At 34.0% G+C, this 24,479-nt stretch overlaps 1 protein-coding gene across 4 annotated transcripts in view; it reads right to left on the bottom strand.

The window, feature by feature from the left end:
- The window catches only part of RABGAP1 (RAB GTPase activating protein 1), a 151,186-nt gene that overhangs the window by 85,537 nt on the left and 41,170 nt on the right, over positions 1 to 24,479 (bottom strand). For all 4 annotated transcript variants that reach the window (XM_082621322.1, XM_082621325.1, XM_082621324.1 and 1 more), the window contains 9 exons: positions 24,041 to 24,275; positions 22,814 to 23,018; positions 19,770 to 19,944; positions 18,794 to 18,951; positions 14,802 to 14,912; positions 14,350 to 14,416; positions 13,571 to 13,673; positions 12,774 to 12,943; positions 2,195 to 2,369 (listed from right to left, as the gene is read on the bottom strand). In XM_082621322.1, the coding sequence (XP_082477448.1) occupies positions 2,195 to 2,369; positions 12,774 to 12,943; positions 13,571 to 13,673; positions 14,350 to 14,416; positions 14,802 to 14,912; positions 18,794 to 18,951; positions 19,770 to 19,944; positions 22,814 to 23,018; positions 24,041 to 24,275 (1,399 nt within the window). The remainder of the gene's footprint in view (positions 1 to 2,194; positions 2,370 to 12,773; positions 12,944 to 13,570; positions 13,674 to 14,349; positions 14,417 to 14,801; positions 14,913 to 18,793; positions 18,952 to 19,769; positions 19,945 to 22,813; positions 23,019 to 24,040; positions 24,276 to 24,479) is intronic.

Below are 24,479 nucleotides of genomic sequence, written 5' to 3' on the forward strand. Positions count from 1 at the left end.
TTGGGGGACAGCAGCTACTAAAAAATGTACTAAAATTTACAAGAGATAATTCCTTTAAAGAGATTAGGAAGACCTATCTTACAAAATTCTCTTTTACTGTCTGGATGTGTTCAGAATGTTTTCTGAACACTTCCCATTTATAACTGCTGGCTTCTGGCCCTGTGAGCACAAATGTCCTATGGATAAGGAGCCTCTTTAGAGGATTATAGCCATTTCTTTCCATGGAGCAAACATCACAACAGGACCAGTTTCCCTGTTTGTATACTCTGTTAGAGAGAATTACGAGATGGCATGGCTGAAGTCTTCTTCAGTCCCAGTTCTCCTGTCATTAACTTTTCACTATGGAAATGGACCCCAGGAGGGTTACTCATCCTGCCAATATTTATTGAGCATCTATTATATACCAGGAATTGGGTGACACACCAGGGAAATAATGTGGGGCAGAAAAGGACAAGCTCTCTTCCTTTACAGAGCTTGTGTTCTAGTGTTCCCTGATTCTCCCACGGACTGCTGACTGCTGTTAGTCCTTATCTCTCCCCAGTTAAGAGCTGTCAGTAGAGGCCTTCTGAACCCTCAATTATATTAAAAATCCGTGCCTGCTAGAGATTAGAACTACATCTCAATCCTGATGTTATCTATTAGTTGGGCCCAAATTTCTTTGTAACTGGTAGATATCCTTTAGCATCTACAGTATGCAGATTTGAGCAGTCTCTGGTTTCATAATAAATAGAGTGTCTTTCTCAATTTTTGGTGTTTTTTTTAATTGCTGAGTTTAAGGGGAGGAAAGCTCTATAAACTTTTATTTGCTCTGCATTTTAAGCAGTGTTGACCTAGAAGGGAAACTGAAAGTCTCCAGAACCAGTTATACAGTAGACAATCTCAAACAGTGGGAACAATTTCACCTTTCCCAGCCTTAAAACATGACTTAAATCGCCTCCGCAGGAAGACTATAAATTGTATCTCTGACTTCGCAAAAACAACATATGTGCTTTCTTTGCACTTCAAAATGCGTTATGTGAACTAAATGTCCAGAGATGGTGACAGAATAGAGCTCAGACTATTAACTCACAGACCTGGATTAAAATCCTCCCTGCCAATTTCTAGCTGTTGTGACCCTGGGCAAATTCACTTTTCTGAGATTCTATTGCCTTATGCTCAAAATAAGTATATTCAAAATAAGTCCTATTTTTCAGGATATTTGTGAGGACTATATAAACAAAGTATTACTTTACTTTATAAACAAAGTACCTGTCTACCACAGATTAAGCATCTAGTAACTGGCGGCCATCAATACTGCTAATAAATGATCCTAAGCCGATTAGTCACAGAAAAAGTAGAAGTTACAGGGAACAACAGAAAGTGGAAAGTAAGAGCTCGCTCTAAACTTGAAAAAAGGACATATAGTCATGGATATGTATTTCTTTTAACCCAATCAGACATTCCTGCCACCTCCATGCTTTTGTTAATGTAATTTCTTAGCCAGAAGTGCCCAAACCAGCCCCTTTATCCCTGAATTCTCCTTGCACTTTAAAAGTTCCAGCTAAAAAACTATTCATGGTGCTCCACCATACTCCACAATGAGAAATGAATTCTCATCTATGAATTTTCTAGAACACTTCTTGTGAAGCTCACATAGATACATGCCTCATATGACCTGTCATAATCAGCTTGCTTTTGCCCTTAAAAATAAAGCTCTGGTACAAAATTATAAATTGGAAAATGCCTCACTTTTCCTATGTTCCTCCCCTTCATTTCTCACTTTTATACAGTATCTTTTAACACAGATTGATAGAATAGTTTACAGATATAACCATAAAAAAAAGAGGAAAAAATAAAGAACTGGTTGATTCCTAATATTTATCAGTGTGAAAATCCAATAATATATAAATCAGTTGAGATGCGAACATTTATTGAGGTGGAAGCTGTGTCAAATCTGCTCTAAAAATGCACTGTATTAATACACTAAGCTAGCATAGACTGATTATTTTAAAAAGCACTAATTATAAACCTATTTTTTTCTAACTTGGTTACAATTACCTTAAAGAAAGTCCTATGTTCATCACTTTTTAATCTCCCACAGTCCTTTCAAAAGAATTCAAAATACTATGTCACTTTATCAATTCCCTGATAAAACTGTAAAGGTCTGTATGGTCCGCCACCCCAAAATAGAAATTAAGCTCTCCCTACAATTTACCTTCCTCTTCATCGTCTTCTGGAGGAGAAGGTATCATTGAACTCTGAGATCCAGACTGTGGCAGGCGAATTGAGGGACTGGCTGTAGTTTTCCTCCTCTCTCTCTCTGATTCACTTTCCAAGCATACAACTTCGTATAAAGTGTCAGTATTGTTCTTCCTCTCCTTTTGCTTTATCTTGAAGATGAAAAAATATTATTTATCAAGGGATAAAACATTTTTTTAATTGAGCACTACTGCTGATTTCATACAGGATATGAGAATAGAAAGGTATTACTTTAAATATCTAAACAAAATGTAACCTTTTCTAAATAGAAAAATATATGTTTAGACTTAGGAAAAGAAAAATAGGATATTTACTGAGCAGGACTCTAGTTCTGCAATTTTATTTACTGTATTCAGACTGTATCACCAAACATCCAACTACCAATATTTAGTAAGTGTGAACTAAAAAGTTAACCATTCTGTAGCTTCCCAGTTACTTTGTTTTGTTCAAGGTTTCCTACATAAAACTATACATGAAAAAAATGTTTTAGAAATATTCTAAAACATAAAGTTTAGGACTAAGAAAGTCTTATCTCCATGCCCCTCCCCCACAAATCCTTTCGCTTAATTATAACAGAATAGGGAACTTTTCTTCAACTGAAGGCTACAACTGGGGGTGGGAGGAGAGGTAAGTGACAGAAAAGAGATTAATAGAACAAATAAAATTTTTGATAGCTCAAATTGTTTTATATTCTGGGTTTATCTTAAGACAAGCACATAACAGTTTAAACTGACCTAAATTAAAAATTAAGGGACTTCCCTGGTGGCGCAGTGGTTAAGAATCCACCTCCTAATGCAGGGGACACGGGTTCGAGCCCAGGTCTGGGAGGATCCCACATGCCGCAGAGCAACTAAGCCTGTGCACCACAACTACTGAGCCTGTGCTCTAGAGCCCGTGTGCCACAACTACAGAAGCCCGAGCGCCTAGAGCCCACGCTCCACAACAAGAGAAACCACCGCAATAAGAAGCCCACGCATCACAATGAAGAGTAGCCCCTGCTCGCCATAACTAGAGAAAGCCCGTGCACAGCAATGAAGACCCAACTCAGCCAAAAATAAATACATAAATAAACTAAAAAAAATTTTTTTTAAAGGGCTTAAAATAAAGAGTAGGGAATGTAACACTTTACCAGTACAATATTTAAATATATTAACATTCCATATTAGAGTCAGTTTAAGGAGGAGGAAAAAAGTGAAATACAGAGCAGGAGGACAAGACAGAACTACAGGAAAAGATACAGAGACAACTAGAATAGAAAGGTAGCAACACCAAAGAGAAAGATACACATGCATAAAGGAAAAATACAGAAGAGGGGGAGCAATAAGAGGTTCACTAGGTACAGAAATACCAGGCAGAGACCAGATTCTGTCATCCTAACGTTCATTTGGGTTCTTAAGAAAAACTACCGCAATCCTGGAAGGCTTGGGTAGTGGCAACATGTCCTTTCAATATCATCCTGAAACACCGTTTAATATAGTAGTTGGAAAACTTTTCTGTAAAGGGCCAAAAAGTAAGTATTCTAGGCTATGTGGGCCAGTAGTCTCTGCTGCAACTATTCAACTCTGCCATTATGGTGCAAAAGCAGCCATAGACAGTTAGTGTGGCTGTGTTTCAAACGCATTTTATAAAAGCAAGTGTCAGGCCAGATTTGACGCACAGACCCAGATGTGCTGGCTTTAACATGTCCGCCAAAGAATTATTTAATTTTCTAGGTGAATAAATGACTGAATTACTTATTATTAATTAAAGGACCCAGGCTCTGTGAAGTTACATATTAATCTATAGGTTTGTGTCCAACAGCTATGCAAATGATTTCCGTCTAATAGAAACAATAACCCAAAGGTTACCTATAGGACATTAACCAGTTTTGTTTCTAACCCAGAAATCTTGTTCTAACATTCTCTTTTTTTTAAAGAAAGGACTATATAGGGCTTCCCTGGTGGCGCAGTGGTTGAGAGTCCGCCTGCCGATGCAGGGGACACGGGTTCGTGCTCCCGTCCAGGAAGATCCCACATGCCACGGAGCGGCTGGGCCCGTGAGCCATGGCCGCTGAGCCTGTGCGTCTGGAGCCTGTGCTCCACAACGGGAGAGGCCACAACAGTGAGAGGCCCGCGTACCACCAAAAAAAAAAAAAAAAAAAAAAAAAAGAAAGGACTATATAAACTCAAGTTTCTCAAATACTTAGAACCAGTTTTACCATCTTACTGGTTCCTTCACTACCTAATGAATTAAATTAAATCTTTGACATATGTTCATTCTGAATTTGTAATTATGATTTTTAATTTCAAATATGCTTTGATAGGGAACAGGATTTACTTTTGTTTTGTTTTACTCTCTAAAACATTAGTTAATTGCTATCTGAAACATTTCAAAGATCAACATAACTCTTTACCTTTAAAATTTTTTCTCAGAAACCATATGAATGTAATAACCATTGCACTTCACCTAGAAAATCCTCTTTGAGTGACAGTCACCAGAGCACTACTGCCCTTTTGAAGTCAGATAAATATGGAGTCAAGAAGTGGACCCTGCCTGTAAGTCAAGAACTCCAGCTATTAAAAATGTTGTTCATTGTTGAAGCTGGGTAATAGTACATGGGGTCCATTATATTATTCTTTTTATTTCTCTGTACATTTGAATTGTCTATAATAAAAAGCTTTTAAAAAGCACTCTTAAAAGACCAAAAAAAAAAAGTAGACATGAATAAGTGGAAAGATATCACATGTTCTTGGAAAAGATGACTCTATATTAATATCACAAAGATTTCAATTCTCCCCAATAAAAATACCAATACTTTCTTCCAGAGCTACAAAGGTTGAATCTAAAGTTTATATGAAAAATAAACAATCAAGAATATTTAGGGCTTCCCTGGTGGCGCAGTGGTTGAGAGTCCGCCTGCCGATGCAGGGGACACGGGTTCGTGCCCCGGTCCAGGAAGATCCCACATGCCGCAGAGCGGCTGGGCCCGTGAGCCATGGCCGCTGAGCCTGCGCGTCTGGAGCCTGTGCTCCGCAACGGGAGAGGCCACAACAGTGAGAGGCCCGCGTACGGAAAAAAAAAAAAAAAAAAAAAAAAAAAAAGAATATTTAGCAAAACCCAGAAAAAGAAGAACAGCTGAGGAGGAAAGTTAGCCCTACCAAATATAAAAACATAACGTCTATGTAATTAAAACAGTGTGGTATCAGTGAATGAGTAACATAAAGATCAATCAAAAAGAATATAAAAACCAAAAGAGTTCTAAATACATATGAAAATCTGATAATATGATAAAGGTGGCATCTCAAATCACTGGGGGAAAAGTTAGACTTTTCAATGAATGGTATTGGGACAAGTGGATGGCCATTTGAAAAAAAACATTAAATCAGATCCATACCTTACACTATATAACAGAATAAGATACTAATAAATTAGAGATATAAATAAAAGTAGTCAAACGAAACCATGTAAGTAATACTAGAAAATGTATAAATTCCTTTATTACTTGAGAGTAGGGAAAGCATTTCTAATTATGACCCCAAATCCAGAAGCTTTAAAGGAAAAACTTGATAAATTCAAGTATATAAGAAAGAAATTATGTGGCAAAAAAAGCCCAAAGACTCATCATAATTTAGGTCACAGGACAAGTGACAAACCAGAAGAAATATTTGCAAATTATATCTCAAAGGGTTACTCTCTTTGATTTCATAAAGAGCTTCTAAAAATTAAGAGGAAATGGCCAAAACCAAAGAGCAAAAAATATGAAGAGACAATTCACAGAAAAGGAAAGAAAAATCACCCCTATACATATGAAAAAAAAATGCTTGTTTTCATTCATCAGAGGATAAATTAAAACTACCATCAGATCCTTATGTTTGACAATGCACTCTGATAAGCCTCTGGAGAAACAGGTACTCTCATACCCGCTAATCTCTATGATTACAACCTTTACAGAGGGGAACGTGGCAAATATAACAAAATTACATATGCAAAATTACCTCATGTGCCAGTAATTCCACCAATAGGTATCTACTCTAAGATGCACTTTCATAAAATCAAAAAAATACACACACAAAGTGCTATACTGCAACATTATTTGGAATAGCAAATGCTTGGGAAAAAATCCAAGTATTAATCAATAAAGGACTAGTTGAAAGAAGCGTGATTTATCCAAACAACACAGTAGTATAGAGTCGTTAATGAGGAAGATCTCTATAAACTTATACGGAATGATCACCAGGATATATTAAGATAAAAAAGGTGCAGAAAAATATATATAGTATGCTAGTTTTTGTTTAAAAGGGAGTTAAAAAATATATAGAAGTATTTTATTATTTTCACAAAAAGAAACACTGGAAAGATAACCTAGAAACCAATGATAATGGTTACCTATAGGGTTGGGGAAAAGGAGATATGAATGAAACCAAGACCTAAGAGTATACATTTTTATGTAATTTTCACTTTTGTAGCATGTAAGTATTTTAAATATTCAAAAAATAAATTAAACCAAAAAGGAAAATACCCCAAGCTCCCAAATCGAAAATATGAAAATAAATCTAACTATACGTCAAATGGTAACAGAACTACAACGAAAAGAAAATATTCTAGCTAACTTTTGAACAGTACTGATTTTATTGAATATAATCTTATTAGAACATGTTCAAAGGACAAAAAGAGGTTCCACAAAATCTTAAACTTCACTCAACAGTTTTAATATTAATTGCAATACTGATTTTTTGAATGAGTGGGAAATTAATGGGAATTTAAAACTATACAAATAATTTCGTATTATATACCTGTAGTTTTTACATACACAGAATGAGAAACATGAAAAAATACACAGGTATTGCAGTTATATTAATAGCTATTTCTCCCCCAAATTTGTTTAAGCATCTATGGAAAAGGTCGAATACACTAAATATTTTGGAAACTTTTTCATTTAGATGTTTACATTTTTAAAGTATATATTGATTTTAAAATATGGGTTTTATTTCCAATTGAAAGAAACGTGTATAACATAAGTTGTACATAAATTGCAGTGTGACATTATGTATATTTTAGAAATGGTGCAAGTTTATTAACTGATGTTTAATTATCCTCATCTGTTAACTGTATTAATTAAAATATAAGTTTGTCCTCACTGGAATTTTAAACAACTGAAATTTATGTTTTGTAAGCCCATATAATAGTACCTTTTCTCAACAGACATTTTACAAGTTTATAAAATTTTGTTATAAATTTACCAGGAGCAATAAAATAAACATCACTTATTAAGGGTGTTTCCTACAATATTTTTTAACTCTTTGATAAAGTAGGATAAAGCAAATAACTTAAATTTATTATTTTTATTTAAATATCCAATATTAATAAACATATACATGTATAAGAAAAGAAAAAAACCCTGTAATGTTTAATTACTATTAAAAATATGTGAATGAACTCAACTGATTCAGGCAGGGACCATCAATGAATGCTAAAATCATTAGTTAGAAAGGTGCTGAGGAACAGGATATTTGGAAGTTGCCAAAGTACCACCTCAAAGATGATTTGCTAAATGCAAAAGGAAAAATCTACTTTTACAAAGGAGAAATCCAGTAGTCACCATCTTAACCAAGTGATCATACTTCCCAGGAATAGTTGAACCTGTGCCTCCTGATTTAGCAGTTGAAGAGCTCTGGTACAGAAAGCATTTTCTATCTTGAGAGGTACAGTGGTGTACTGCATACATGTGAATGTGCCTGTGTGTACACACACACACACACACACACACACACACACAGCAAATACACAAAGAGACAGAAGCTCGGGTTTCTAGTACGGATGGTTATACAAATTACTTGTCTATATGACACTGGCCACATCACTTAGTCTTTCAGACATCAGCTTCTTCATTTATAAAATTTTATTTATAAAATAAAATAAAACATTTTAAGACCCCTACAGTGTCTTTAGCAATGAAAATTCTATAATTTTAAGAATTTAAGAATGATTAGTTGGTCTTTTATTCACCTTATGTTACTGTTGGAAAATCTAGTCTTTAGACCATTTCCTCCTCTTTCATTCCCCACTAATTTTAAAAGTTTCTCTAATATGGTGCCATCTTAATATAGGAGTCCCCACAGTTGGGAAGGCTTCCAGGCTAAAAAGGAGTTACTGAGTCACCAGATAATTTTAGTGAAAGGAAAAAGAATCAATTTTTAAATATGTATTTTTAATAACATTTCTATAATTGTTTTCCCATACGTACAGCAATAAACAGAAACTATATACTGAATATTTAAAATATTTGGCCTGTAGCAGTGTTTCCTTTTCTAATGAGAACTGCAAAGAGGTTAAAATTTTAAATTATGCTTAATTTGACTTAAGTAAATCCCGAAAATACTCTTACAGAAATAAAGACAAAAAAAGGATGTTTCTTTGGAAAGAACCCTGGCTGAGACTCTAGGAAGGCTTAGGTATGAATCTTGCTCACACAATATCCCATAAAATCTATTTTACGTCTTTGGATCTATAAAATGTAAACACTATCCTCACTGGATCACTATGAAAATTACATAAGACAGGAAAAGTGAAAGTAGCTAGTCCAGTGATTGCCACAGGAGGGCCTCAGTTAGTGGTAACTGCTATTAATTTTTAAAGCCATGAACGTAAAGGAGGAAATAAGTAAACTTAGTTTATTATGTTGCAAGGGATGAGAATTAACAGTGCCCTAAGTGCACTAAGACAAAAAAAAACCTGTTCTAATTCTTCATACTGCCTCTCTCCTTTCCTCCTGACTACCCCTCATACCCACCCCCAAGACATACAAATAAGGAGAAAAATGAGAGATTATTCTCAGGAATTCCCTGCCCTCCTCCCAGCTTCCACATATAAACTTCAGCTTTTTACAAAGAAAATACTGACAACTCAGCCTATGTTTAGCTTGTAACTTTAACAGAGAGTCTAGAATAGTCTATCAGGCTATGTTTCAGGCGTACATCTGTTTTTGGCTAGTCTACCCTGACAAGTCATTTGTTAGCCTAATTAGATACATTATTCTAAATCAAACCACAGAAGAAATATTCCTGTAAACCCATGCAATATTTGAATCACGGCTGTGTAACATAAGACCTCAAGGGAAAAGCAAGATCAGGGTAATCTTACTTATGTTCACTGAGATAAGATTAAAGAAACAGAATTCTAATTAAAGAGAATTTTTTACATACAAATTTATACTAAAATATATTATACAATTAATTTGTTTGCTAACTCTTACTCTAGAAACTATTAAGAATCATTTCCACCCATTCCCTAAACTTGTAAAATAATGCTTGTAAATTGGTTTTCTTTCTGAAGCATTCTTCCCCTGGGGCTAATCTACTAAATAATCGATGCTGTTCTGATTTCATGACTTAAGTGTTTTTGCTGTCCCACTGATGTCCCTCTCAATAATAAGAGCTAAAATGCATGAAGAACATACTATGTGCTAGAACTATTCCAAGTACGTTGTACAGTTTTTCACTTAATGTCACAATAACACTATGAGGAAGATTCTATCACTGCCATTTCACAGCTGAGTAAACTGAGGCTGAGAGAGTTGAAGGAACTTGCTCAAAGTCATAAAACTAGTCAATGGTAAGATCCATGGACTCTGACTCAAAAGCGAAGTTCTAGATGATAATCCTACGCTAATCCTTTGCTCCTGTCATAGTGAAGAACTGGGAGAACAATGCTAAGGAAACCCAGATTTACTTTGCCTCTTAAGATAACACTGAAAAGAAATCTCTATTCCTGTTCTGCTTGCTACCTTTTTCTAACTATAACCAAAAGGGCTAACTTGGACACACTGGAACTAAAATATTTATTGCTACAGAAAAGTATATTCAAGTAAATCCACATACAACACTATAATCTTATATAATGGAATTTCAGAGTTACATGAAATAAAATTAATTCGTAAGTATTTATTAAGAACTATTATGTTCTAGATGCTTGGGATAAATCAGTGAACAAGTCAGATTAGAAATATTGCCTTAGTAGAGATTTCTTATATGAAAAATAGGTAATAATCAAAATAAAAAGAAGTATATTTTGCAGTATGTTGGAAACTAACATCCCTGTAAAAAAAATTAAAAATATATCAATGGGAAGGGAATCAGCAGTACCAGTGGATAATCAGGAAAACTGCAGTGTTAAATGGGGGTGGTCATGAGTTGCTAAGAAGTAAATCTAAGCAAAGACCTGAAGAAAATGAGGACTTGAAGGAGGTGAATAATAGCAAGTGGGATGCAGGGGAAGAGAATTTTAGGTAGAAGGAAGAGTTGATAGCAAAGGCCCTAAGAGCACGGTTAGAGCAAAGGAAGCAAGTAAGAAGTAAAAGAGAGGAATTCGTTTATAACGTAATAGGCAGCAGATCACATAGAGTCTTACAACCTACTAGAAGGACTTAGAATTTTATGGAGTAAAATAGGATTGGAAAATTTTGGCAGAAAGATGACGTGATTTGATGTTAGGCTGCTATACTGAGAATATATCAAAGGGTGACAAAAATAGAAATAGGGAGATGAGTGAAAAGGCTACTCCAATAATCTAGGTGAAAACAATGATTCAGATGAAGTTAATGTAATCTAGGTGGTTAAGAAGTAGTCAGCTTCTAGATATGTTTTAAAAGAAAACAGAATTTCTTGACAGACTGGATATAGGGTGTGAAAAATAAGAGTCAAATTCTTGGCCTAAGCAACTACTAGGAGAAGATGCCCATAAACTGAGGTGGTAAGGACAGGTAGGTAGAGCATTTTAGGGGTGAGGGATGAGATAATGACACCTTTTCGGACATGGTAAATTTGAGATGTCCTGAAGGTTAAGTGAAAGAGGGATATTTAATGAGGAGGGAGTTAATCATCTATATCAAATGCTCCTGACACATCACTAAGACAAAGACTCAGACTGACCACTGGATTTAGCAATTTAGGTCACTACGAACTTGATTACTTTCAAGGAGTTTTGCTACAAAGGCAGGCAAAGAAAGGAACAATAAGTAGAGGGGCAACCGGGGCCAAAAAAAAAAAAAAGCCAGAAGAAGGGAACAGAAATTTTATCTGCTGCCCACCACAGGAAAGACAGAGTACAGAGTTTGACTTTGACCAAATTAACTGATATATATATTTTTAAAATTCGTAACATAACATATCGTCTCTGCAGTCTAGCATTTAAAGTGTCTAATATATAATCCTAAATTACTAGACAAAGAAACATGAAAATGTGGCTCACTAGACATTAGATTTAGCAGCCCAAGATTTTTAAAGTAACTATATTACAATTATGCTCAAGAATATAAAAGAAGATCTGCTTAAAATAAAGATCAAAAAAGCAATCTCACAAGAAACAGAAATTATTAAAAAAAGAACCAAATGGACATTCCAGGAAAAAAACAAGATCTGAAAATTTAAAAAAACTCATTGAATGGGGTTAACAACAGATTGGAGATGATGAAAGAGTCAAGCGAACTTTAAGATAGGTCAACAGAAAGTATCCTATCTGAAGAAAAAATCAAAAAATATTTGGAAAAATAAATAGAACCCCAGAGATCTGTGGGATAGTATCAAAAGGTCAAAAATATGTATGACTGGAATCCCTTAAGGAGAGAGAAGAGAGATGGAGCAGGGAAAAAAGTTGGAAGAAATAATGGGTCAGAATTTCCCCAAAAATGGTAAAAAAAAAAAACAAACCCATAAATTTAAAAATTCATGAAGCCCAGCTAATCTCAAGACAAACAGAAAGAAAAAGCATACCTAAGCACATCATAGATAAAGGTCTAAAAACCAAAGATAAAAAATAATATCAAAAGCAGTCAGAGAAAATGACCCATTACAAAGAGAGGAACAACAATATAAATGCATGCTGACTTCTCACCAAAAACAATGAGAGGGACTTCCCTGGTGGTACAGTGGATAAGACTCCCCACTCCCAATTCAGGGGGCCAGGGTTCAATCCCTGGTCAGGAAACTAGATCCCACATGCATGCCCCAACTAAGAGTTCACATGCCACAACTAAGGAGCCTGCATGCCACAACTAAGGAGCCAGCCTGATGCAACTAAGACCCAGTGCAACCAAATAAATTAAAAAAACAAAAACAAAAACATACTTACTTAAAAAAAAAAATGAGAACCACAAGACTGTGGGATGACATATTTAAGTGCTGAAAGTAAAAAAAACTGTCAATCCCGAACCCTATACCCAGTGAAAATATCCTACTGGAATAAAAGTGAAATAAAGATTTTCAGATAAAGAAATCTAAGAGTTATGTCTCTAACAGATCTCCACTAAAAGAAATCCTAAAAGAAGTTCTTCAGGTTAAAGGCAAGTGAGACTAGATGGAAACTTGGTTCTTCAGGAAGAAGTGAAGAGCAACAAAAATGATAAATAGGTGGGTAAAAATAAAAGACAATTTTCCTCTCACTATATTTAAAATACATATAACTATTTAAAGATCTAACTGGACAGCTTGGATTAATGATAAATCAGCCTCAGAAGTAACTTCTCTTATTTTCCCGTCTATATTTATAGAAAAGTACAGTACCTGTTTTAGTTTCAAAAAGAAATTTTCAGTAGTACTACGTTTGCTGAAGGGCCAGAATAATCTTTCATTAGGTGAGCAAACTCGGACTTTTGTTTCTAGGAGAAAGCGAACAGGCTCCTGCACTTCTGTTATTACTAAATCAACAGCTGTGGTCATAAACAGCACTTTATCTAGGGAGAGAGAAGGCAGAAGCAAATTTTTTAAATGGAAATATAGTTGCTCATATGATTAATGTAAAAGTAATTACTTTTATTACAACTTTAAATGACATGCAGGAAGAGTATGAAACGTCTTGAAAAAGATTGTTTATGCATAGCATATCTGAAAAGCTACACAAGAAACTGGTCACAGTGGTGCTCTTTAGGGTGGGACACTGGGAACTGTGGGAAACTTTTGCTTTTCCCTAGATACCTTTGAATTTTTAACTATATGTGCATATATTATCTCTCCACAAAACAAGTAATATTTAGAAGCCTGTAAATAAATTAATTAAATATAAATGTAAATTAAAAATAAAATAAATATTTAGAAGCCTGTAAATAAAAACATAAATACATTTTTAAAAAAGTACATAAATAGAAAAGGAAGCAGGAAAAGGAAAAAATGAAGAAAGGAGAGGGAGGAAAAAATACTTTGTTTACTGGTCAAATTTAATAGTAAACTCAAAAAACTATTCAAATTCCTTTGTTTCATCAGAAGTAGGTAAACACTAAATATTTATCAAATAAGTAGTGCTAAGATTTGGGTATCTCCTTGGGACTAAAATTTCTGTTCACGATGTCAGCAATCTGCATCACCTTTAGGAGTTTCTTCATTTACAATTTGAAAATGTGGGGATTTTGGATTCCAGCTCCCAGTAATAACATAGGACTTTCCATCTGAACTTTTGCCCATAGATTCCTAAAGAAAAGAGTAAAAACAACATTAATGCCAAAAAAAAAAAAAAAAAACCCACACACACAACAGCTAACTGCCATTCTGCTGCCTTTAAAAAAAATAGAGGTTACAAAAATATAAGAATATGAAACAGGATCATATATATATAAAAGTTAGGAGTATATACAAATGATTACAGTTAAAATTAAAGATGTGCCAATAATTTATGCAACTGCTCCTGAAAAGTTATACATAAAGTAAATGCTTGCAAATCATATCAAACCGTACAGACACTAGGGAAATTTACTACCTAAACCTATGTTGAATTCTTCTGTCAAGTGAGTAATTACTACATAAATTTAGTTATGAAAATAAAGGTTTTCATATAATAGCAACAATATGAACACCACCTACTTTTATAAAGCTCATGATAGTTTGCAAATAACTCTCACAAAATGTCTGCTTTGATTCCCACATCAACCCTACATGATAAACAAGAATTATTCACTATTACACTATCAAGAAACTGAGACAGACTAAGTAGCTCTAAGATCAGACTAGTAAACAGCAAGTAGGAAATAAGGAAATTTCCTTATCTTTGTTTATTGCTTCATAAATGTGCTTTAACCTTAGATTTGGTGAAACAACCTTTACAGAGGAAATAGTGTATAAACTTAAAAAAAAAAAAAGCAATCCTTACCAAATCTAACAAGTGCATGTCACTATTTCGTACATCTTTTCCTGGGCTAAGGAGAAGACCAAAACACCTGCAAAAAAAGAACTGACATAAATCTGGAAAAGAGGCTACAGAAAGATGTTTAAATTAGATCACTTTAGAAAAATTCTTATTGATAGAAAAAAGGACATATTAAAATTATCAGTAAAATAGCATTACCAATATCATCTTTATTTCTTTGAGATAAGCAAATTTTATGTTTGCCTTGTGTTATCACATAGTTGAGATCAACATATTAACTGAAGATTTATGAGAGATAATTCAAAATGAATGAAGTATTCACTTTAATGAACAAAAGAATTCCTCAGGGAACAAAATATTTTGCAAATACATTTTTGAATACAGTATATGACTGCTCCACTAGACTGACAAAAACTAAAATTTATATTTAAGCCAAACTTACTAAAAATGTTTACCTTTCAATGGCAAGTTCCTTATTAGTTGTTTGTTGCACATAGATGACAATCTTTTTATCAATTCCTTGGCGTAGTTTAAAGCATTGTCTGTCTTTATCTTTAGGAACTGCACTGTAGAACAACATGTTTCATTAATTTTGCAAAGCACTTTCTCGTAACATACACCAGAACAATTTTTGTTATGATTTGAAAATCAGGCACTGAAAAGAATCAGATTTAATTCTTTTCTATGCCTGGTATTCAAATCATAACAGATATTTAAAAATCATCATCTGCCTCTTGATATGAAAATATCATCATTACTATATGCAATCCACTAAACCATTATAGTAACCATTTATAAAAGCTACAAAACCACTCTTATGACCCCTAAAACATGGCTCTAGTTTTTTCTTTTTTGTTGCTGTGAAAATTAAATTAGATATTTATAAAGCTCCAAGGCACTCAAAAAATGTTAGTTTTTTTCACTTTCTATTTAGTCACTGTTTTTAACAAATAAATTATTCATGCCTTATTTGTTTAAATATATAATGAAGAAAAGATACTTAATTATATAGATGCTTTGAATTTCGAAACAAGGTGCTTTCAAAAAACAAGAAATGAGGAAGATATATCCAACAGTAAGCTGTTGCCTAATTCTTCCCTTAAGCAGTAATAACCTTACTGTAAGCATGTGTAATAACTATAAAAATAACATTAATGATGCAGTTAAACATCACCTTAAGAAAACAGTTGAAAATATTCTCTAAATGACAGTTTACCAAAATAATCCCCTGGTCTCCCACCCACCACTTTCTCTAGCTCCTTTGTTCTCAAAGGCTTACAAATCTGCTACAGCAATCAGCCAATATACAGCAAATCTAAATTGTGCCTTATTACTGTACAACTTTAAGATAATAGCAATAGAACCACTAGAAGATAGTACAAAAGGCTACATGAGAGCTCTGAGTACCTACTCAAACTAAAAATTGGCTCTGAAGAAATAAAATTAGTTTGAATACCATCTGCACTACTACACCAGTAACCAATTCAAGAACATGTGATAACGCTGAGATCAGAAAATCAAAGAATCTTACCATAAGAGTCTAAAAATGACAAACGTGCAAGAAAAACTTCTGCATACCAAACTGTTAAATATTTGTGGCTGACAGAATTTTCACCTATGAGGATATTGACAGGTCTCAGTTTTTAATTTATATTAGATACACTAGTCTCTATGTTCTGTGGATATTTAAGTATAAATCAATATAATCTCATCTCTCAGCAGTATTTAAAACAACAACAGTGGAAATAAAGTTATCACTGGTGTCCTGAGTCTGAAGGGCAAGGAAAAGCTACATTAATAGGAAGCAGGGTGGAGAGTATAAGCAGTGGAAGTTCACTTCACTGATGTCGGGGGGTCTAGACTGTATTTCTGGTCTTATCACTATCAATTGAACGGATCCAACCAAGTAATTTTACATTTAATTCCTATTGTGTACATTAAGAAACAGACATCCAGGTTATCTTCCCTGGCTTTCTTTACCTATAAAATAAGGACAATATCAAATGGGGCACTTTGTAGATTAAATAAGATCAGAAAGAAGTGTTTTGAATGATATAAATAAAAATGCTCCATTTTCCTAAGGGCTAAACTGAAATGCAGGTTTCTAATTTTAATAATATAAAGATTATACTTTTTCAGGAATGAAAAGAAGAGCATTAATTCTTGCCACGGCACTTGGTCTATATTCATGCTATGGCGAAACCACAATCTATCTTGTACTATGGCTAACTATATATACGTATACTTTTTAAATAGGTGGTAAGTCATATGAGTATACCATTGTATCTTTTTTTAGGTATAACTGACATACAACATTAGTTTCAGGTTTACAACATAACGATTTGATATTTGTATATATTGTGAAATGCATCATATTTTAACCATTCTATTCTGGTCAACATTTAATTTCCACCTTTTAATTTTGCTATTATTGTGTTAAGGGGAATGTTCATGCTGATAACTCTTTTGGCACTGCAATGATTGTTTCTGTAAATTCCTAGACATACTACAGAATCACTGGATGAAAGGAACTGCATTTGAAAAGTTCAAATCTGACAAAGAAAGGCATACTTGTCAATGATTTCATCAGTGTATGAGGTCACACAACACTATTTTCTACTGTAACTATAAATTCAGGAAAACAATGCAACAAAAAGATAACAAAGCCCTAACAAATGTGAAAAACAAATGACCATCCAGGGGTTTTCTGTATAGCATTTCCTTGCTATACAGGTGAACAGACCAGGGACATTTGTGATCGTTACCTTTCTACTTAGAATATACCTGATCTCAGAAGGAGGAGAAATTATCCTAGTGCTTCTCTTCTGAGAGATCTTAGAAATCTTTCCTATTCATAACTGGGGTTTATAAATGATCTACATAAATATTTTTAATAAAGGGGAAAAACTATTTAAACAAACTTCTGTTTCTTAAAAAGGAAAAAAATTATTACAAGGTTTATAGATTACAGTTTCTACTTCCCAGTACAGGAATGCATACTGCAGAAAGCACCACATCACAGTGTTGCTGTGAGAACAGAAATATAGCTAATAAGAAAGCATAGAGCACAAGGCCTCACACTTTATTGTACAAATCAAAGTTGAAGTTGCATTGTACACTAAATTGGCCACCAGATGGCATAACAATTCCAAAGTCTCTTGAGGGAGAGCAAAGGTTATCAGTTTTTCAAACAAACAGACCAATCATTGTGCTTTTTAATTTAAAAGCAAGATATTAGAAATCATTCATATTTTGATGGAATTTCATTTTACCCATTTTATGAGGTAGTCATGGAGGAAAGAAACTTCTATATGCAACTACTGATTATGATCCCAAGTGGCACCCATTTTGTGATATGGGCTATAGAGAAAAAAAAAAAAGTCAATCATCTTGCAACCATAATATTTTAAAGTTATAAAAGACTTTAGAGTCTAGCCACTTCATTTTATAAATAAGGAAACTAATGTCAGGAGATATAAAGAAACTTGGAAAAGGTCACACTGTTAATGGTAGCAATAAGTAAACTAAACCTAAGTTTTAATTTCTATTCCAGGGTTATTTTCACTACTCAAAGAAGCATAATTTTACTTAAAAACCAAAACCAGTTATTTCTGACCCTCTATGTAAGGTTAGATTTCAGATACAGACCTCAATTCTCCCCTTCCAATGTGTCCAGATAAACTTTAATGGTAAAACTTGATTTCAACAGCCTTAAGACCTTTACATTATTAAAACAAATAAACCAACCAACTAACCAACCAAAACACAAAAAAACTCCAGCAAAACAAATCTAGCTACAGATCCAGCTGACGTAGTTTCTGTCATATCTCATATCAGCAGTCAGCCAGTTACTTTGAGTCCATCTAAAAGAACATGGTAGCATGATACATTTTCCTACTTGATAATATTCAGGTAGGAAAATGTATCATGCTACCAATAATATATATATATTATTGTTTATATTATATATATATTATACATATAATATATATTGTTTATATATTATTGAATATATATATTATTGTTTAAAATTCTTTAAATCTTGCCTCTACAAATTTGCCTATTTATTTTCCTTTAAACTCTACCCTACATTTAAATAGGGTACATTTAAACTACATTTAAACTCTACCCTACATTTAAATACGTGAAAACTCTACATTTTCACGTAGGAAAATGTATCATGCTACCAATAATATATATATATTATTGTTTATATTATATATATATTATTGTTTATATATTATTGAATATATATATTATTGTTTAAAATTCTTTAAATCTTGCCTCTACAAATTTGCCTATTTATTTTCCTTTAAACTCTACCCATAAAAGCAATCATTTTATAATGTAAAAGTTACGTAATCTGACCTAGACTTTCCCTAAATCCACAGATAGTACAGCATGTTAGTACAAACTCAAATAAAAAGAATAAAATAAGATGCCCTACCTAAAATAACCTTTACCATCATCTTCTTTTATTTCTAAAGACACAGAGAAGGTAAAGATGTCACTGTCAGGAGTCTGAGGTGCAGTAGTTGCTGAGAGGGGGGTCTGCTTGGCAGAACGGCGGAAGGCAGTGGCAAAACTGTAAAGTATCCGGCTCACCTACAACCAGACATGTTAGGAAATGGGCTGTTATCACAAGAATAAAATACTTTTGTTAAGGCTGAAGGTGACCTATGTTGTTTGAGGGGAGTAATTCATCTTTCCTCCATTGATTTCTTTTGATAAATTATCTAATTTATTAGACCTATAAAGCAAGCAACACTAAAAATGGTCAGAGAAGAGCCTTTAAAAAAGAAGTGGTTGGGCTTCCCTGGTGGCGCAGTGGTTGAGAGTCTGCCTGCCGATGCAGGGGACGCGGGTTCGTGCCCCGGTCCGGGAAGATCCCACATGCCGCGGAGCGGCTGGGCCCGTGAGCCATGGCCGCTGAGTCTGCGCGTCCGGAGCCAGTGCTCCGCAGCGGGAGAGGCCACAACACTGAGAGGCCCGCGTACAGCGAAAAATAAAAAAAAATAAAAATAAAAAAATAAAAAATAAAAAATAAAAAAGAAGTGGTTGTGAATCTGAAAGATGATTTCCAAAATTGTTAGGAATTACTTGAATGTATTTATTATAATAAAAATAATCCTACAAGTTTAGCTCTAAAAGAATGGTTTGCAAATACGTCATTGCTAGAACCAAGATGCCTATTTAACCCAATTAAGCAGCAGTCAATTGGTCTCCACCAACACTCTTAACAACGAGGTTCTGGTTGACCAAACTTTTAGTTTATTTACATTTCAGCCCATCCAGCTGAAATAAACAGTAGCAGAGAATTTCATTTGGCTTATAAATGACCATAATAAATACTATAACCATTTCAACGCAGTGAGGGTACAGATGAAGTTTCATTTGCAGACAGTTCCCTCTTAAGTACTTACAGCTTCTTGTATTTCACACCGGAAGACATGTATTCTGAAGAGCTCTGCATTGAAATGACTTTCAGTGAAAGCAAAACAGTCGCTCTCAGGAGTTCCATCATGCCCTCGAACACAGAAGAGGATTTTGTAGATAGGGTAGTTTGCTATTTCAGTGTTTGTCTGAGGATCTAAAAGTCTGTTCAGAGAAAAAGATATAAAGAGATTAGAGAGACTGTAGACTATTTTCACTACATCCATATTATGATTCAAGACTCATCTTTCTAGCAAAAAGATTATATAATCCATTTTTGGTATGTTAATCATATTAATCTTAAGTCTTGATAAGTAAGTCATATGTGAATTCTTAAAGTTACTGATTACACAATTCCATGATACTAAAAACTACATAACCCCATGTTTTAGGGAGGCAATCAGGAAAGCATAAACAGTATCAATAAGTATGTTTCTTATATAGTCTGAAACTAAATAAAGATAATGGGTAAATTAGAATACCAAAATAGATCATCAAAGCTGTGCTTCTCATTATCTCCTAAAAGAATGACCTAATCTGCTTTATTATTTTAAAAAATAAAAAGGTGATGTGCTTTCTCAGAGTGAAACATGTTCTTTTGCTTCATGGCAAACAAGGGAGAGAGACTGTACAAAATGTTAACACCTAAAAAAAGAAAATCATTAATAAAATCAAAAGGATGCCATTCACTGAAAATCAAAGGGATATCATTCATTCAAAAATGTATTCATTCAACAAATATTTATGTGATACCTACAACATCTCAGGCTCCATTCTGGGCACTGATGACACAGCTATGAAAGAAACTGAAAAAGAAATTACGCAATTTCAACACTGAATGGGCAGGGCCACTGATGGGAAAGCCCAGGGAATAATGGAAATACCTAAGAAGGGGACCTAATCCAAGTTCAAAGGCACTTTGATAAAGACTCTGAAAACATGGGGCAAGAGAAACTAGTTTTCTCATGTCTTTATAGAATTAAAATATATTAGAACAAAGTATAACTTCAGTTGGGGGGAATGACTATTGACTAAGAAGCACATAAAAATGAATGCTCATATAAAAATGAGTGCTAAGGAATTCCCTGATGGTTCAGTGGTTAGGACTTAGTGCTTTCACTGAGGTGGCCTGGTCAGGGAACTAAGATCCCACAAGCTGCAGTGCAGCCAAAGATAAAGAAATAAACTTTATTACAAAAAAAAAAAAAAAAAATGAGTGCTAAAAAATTTTTATTAAGTTTCACATTAATAAATAAAATTAAAATTAGTATTTGTGAGTCTTTGTGAAATAGTTCTTTAAATACTGAAGAGAAGGATTATATAAGCAGATAACTGGAATATTAATTAATTAACTTACTACTACTGCTAACCATATACAGCTACAACTCTACTACCTTAAAAATCCAAAATGCTTGAGGGTGGAGAAACAGATACTCTCATACACTGCTGATAAAAGTACGAACTAGATCAATATTTCTAGATGGCTATTTGGCAATGTATCAAAACCCATAAAAATGGGCAAATCTTTGACCCAATAAGTCTACTTTCTAGGAATTGATCCTAAGGAAATACAAAAATACATAAAAATTTAGCTAAAAAATAATTTATAAGAAAATTACAGGTAAAGCACTTACATGCTCATATGATAAAAGTCTAATATTAGCTATTATTAGTAGTACTTTTCTCATGAAAACAACTAAAATATGTAACATTAGAGATTGGTTATTTCTGAATAGCCCATCATGTGCCATCATAAGTTAAAATTTTTAAGCATATTTACTGATATGGAAAGAGATTCACAATATAAAAAACTAAGTGAGAAAAGCATGTTACAAGATAGTATGTATTATATTATTCCACCGTTGTTAAAAATGTTGATTCTAAGTTGTATAATTATACTTGCACATATATGTAGGTATATACACACATACACAAACATATACACATACAACTATACAAAAAGGGTCTTAATAAACCAAGATGTTAACTGTTATTTACCAAAGGGAGAGTAGAAGAATATTCTCCTCATCTAAAATATGGCACAAATGAACCTATCTACAAAACAGGAACAGACTCACAGACATAGAGAGCAGACTTTTGGTTGCCAAGGGGGAGTTGGGTGAGGGAGGGAAGGACTGGGAGTGTGGGATGAGCAGGTGTAAACTATTATATAATAGGATAAATAAACAACAAGGTCCTACTGTGTAGCACAGGCAACTATATTCAATATCATGTGATAAACCATACTGGAAAAAATATTAAAGAAAAAAGAATGTCTATATGTGTATAACTGAGTCACTTTGCTGTACAGCAGAGATTGGCACATTGTAAATCAACTATACTTCAATAAAAAAAATTAAACTAAAAAGAGTATTTTCCTAAATTTTTGATTGTGTCATCTGATTTTTCTGAAATAAGTATGCATTTTTTATAATAAAGAAAAAGTCATTTTATTTCAGTTCTGTTCAACTCATTATTAGAGTTCTGTATTTAGCTAGCTAATATAGATATCTGACTGGCTACCTTTAATCACTGTTATCTGTTTCAGTTAGTATAAACAATAGCCATTTCGAGAGACTTTTCTGGGCCTCAGTTTCCTCATCTTAAAAATTTAGGAACTGTACTGGAATAGTTAATATTTACCAACAGGTTTCTGTAACTTCCAAAGTCAGCATGAAATCTCATATTGAACTAATGTGTCAAGCTAGTATTTGTATTGGGGGCACGTGAAAAATATAAATTGTTAGGCAGACTCTTAGGTCAACATGTTTCAATAATCCCCAAAACAGTTAAATTTCTAATGTGCTACACAGAATTGGGGTGGGGAAGAGTATACAAAACTGTTCAAACAAGTGACTATTTTTCATAAAGGTCACAATCCTTGGAAGACGTGATAACTAAGTGCCAGATGAATTAAACATTGCATGAATAAAGTAATTACAGATTTTGTTCACTACTGCTTCTTTCTAAAACTATAGGTCAGAAATATGATCAAACGTTATTGAATACAAACATTTCAAGAAGCTGGTCTCACCTCACAGTTCCTTCAGATACGTTCGGCACTGACAGGGTTACATCTAGTGAAATCTGACACTGGCCCCTTAAGATGGACATCATCCTTAAGGCTTCCACTTCACTCCTGGGAGCATTTACTGAGGCACAGCCTAAATAAGTTAGTTTGCTGAAAACTACACTGTCCTCATCAGCCACTGGTGTGAAAGGACTAGACCCTTCAGAATCTGAAAGAAACAATAAGGAGGTGATTATTTTCATTTTGATATTTTGTTGACACGAATATCAAGTAAAAATCTACAAGTTACATTTAGGTTCCAAAATTGAATACTAATGAGAGAATATGCCATTGCCCCAGAAGAAATGCCCATTAAAGCCAGAAATCTCACACCAGAACTCTGTCACCAACACTAAAAATTTTAGGTATGGCTGTAGTCTCAATCCCAAATCTAAAAGGTGACCTGAGACTCAGATCTGATTTACCTTTCTGACTCCTCTAATTTGTTTTGACTTTATAATTTACATTGAGGTCAAAAATACATTTAGTATTTTACCACCCTGAAAAATCCTATCTCTGTCTTCTTTCTGATCTGCTGTTATAATTATTTTTCTCATTCATCATTGTAGCTACTCTATCATGTTCTCAGTCCCCTTGCTTTCCCTTTCCCAATAAACATCTACAGTTTTAACACCCTACTTTCCCCAAAGCCTTTATAATTGCCTTTTTTCTCCTTCCTTGCTATGTCTTTCAGCTCCCTTTTTTCAACTTGACAACTATTCCCGCCAAGCTATAAAGGCCTGGGGCAAACATCTCTTCACCAAGCATTATTCCTCTATTTCTCCAACACTATTCTCAAATTCCTTCTTTCCTGAAAAAAGATCCTTAAATACTCTAAGATTCCCTCAATGTCTTATAGCTACTGTTTCTCTTTCTTTGGTATAAATGACATACATTTAGAGTGGACATATGTTTATGTATAACTGATTCACTTTGCTGCACACCTGAAACTAAAACAACATTGTAAATCAACTCTATCCCAATAAATTTTTTTTTAAAATGACATTCATTTAAAAGGAAATCAGAATAGTACGTATATTTACTCCTCTCACATCCCCCTAAATCTAGAATCTGAAGAGTCTAGAAAACATAATGGTTTTTGCTTGCTTTGAATCAAACCTAGTACAGAATGGACACTCAAATATTAAAAACAATAACCTTCAGTTATGCAAGCAATGCAGCAATCCTAACCTCCTTGTCCAGGTTTCACTGGCAGGCTCATCTCTGGTTTCTGGAGCCCTACTAATGACACAGGGTTAATGGTGGATGAAGCTGAGAGTTGATTAGAAAGAGGCCCATCTCCTTCGCCATCCAACTGTGACCTTTCCACAAGCTCCTTGTCCCCTGGCTGGTCGTCCATTGGAGGATCCATCAGCACATCTGCTAGCTCTTTTTGCAGCTGCTGTTCACTTCCATTCCCTATAATCTAAGGGTCACAAATATATGCAATCAACAAAATGAGAGAGGCCAGTACTGATTTAAATGGGTCCACATCTAGAGAAAATCATCAGCAATTCTTTTGATATATAGATATCTTCAGAATGTCTTTAAAAAACAGAATAAATCAAGATCTATAATAAATAAGAGCTGCAGCTGCTCTCTTAATTCATACAGCTTTTCATGAAAAAGT

The sequence above is a fragment of the Mesoplodon mirus genome (assembly GCF_964341445.2).
Source record: "Mesoplodon mirus genome assembly, chromosome: 1".
Taxonomy (NCBI): Eukaryota; Metazoa; Chordata; class Mammalia; order Artiodactyla; family Ziphiidae; genus Mesoplodon; species Mesoplodon mirus.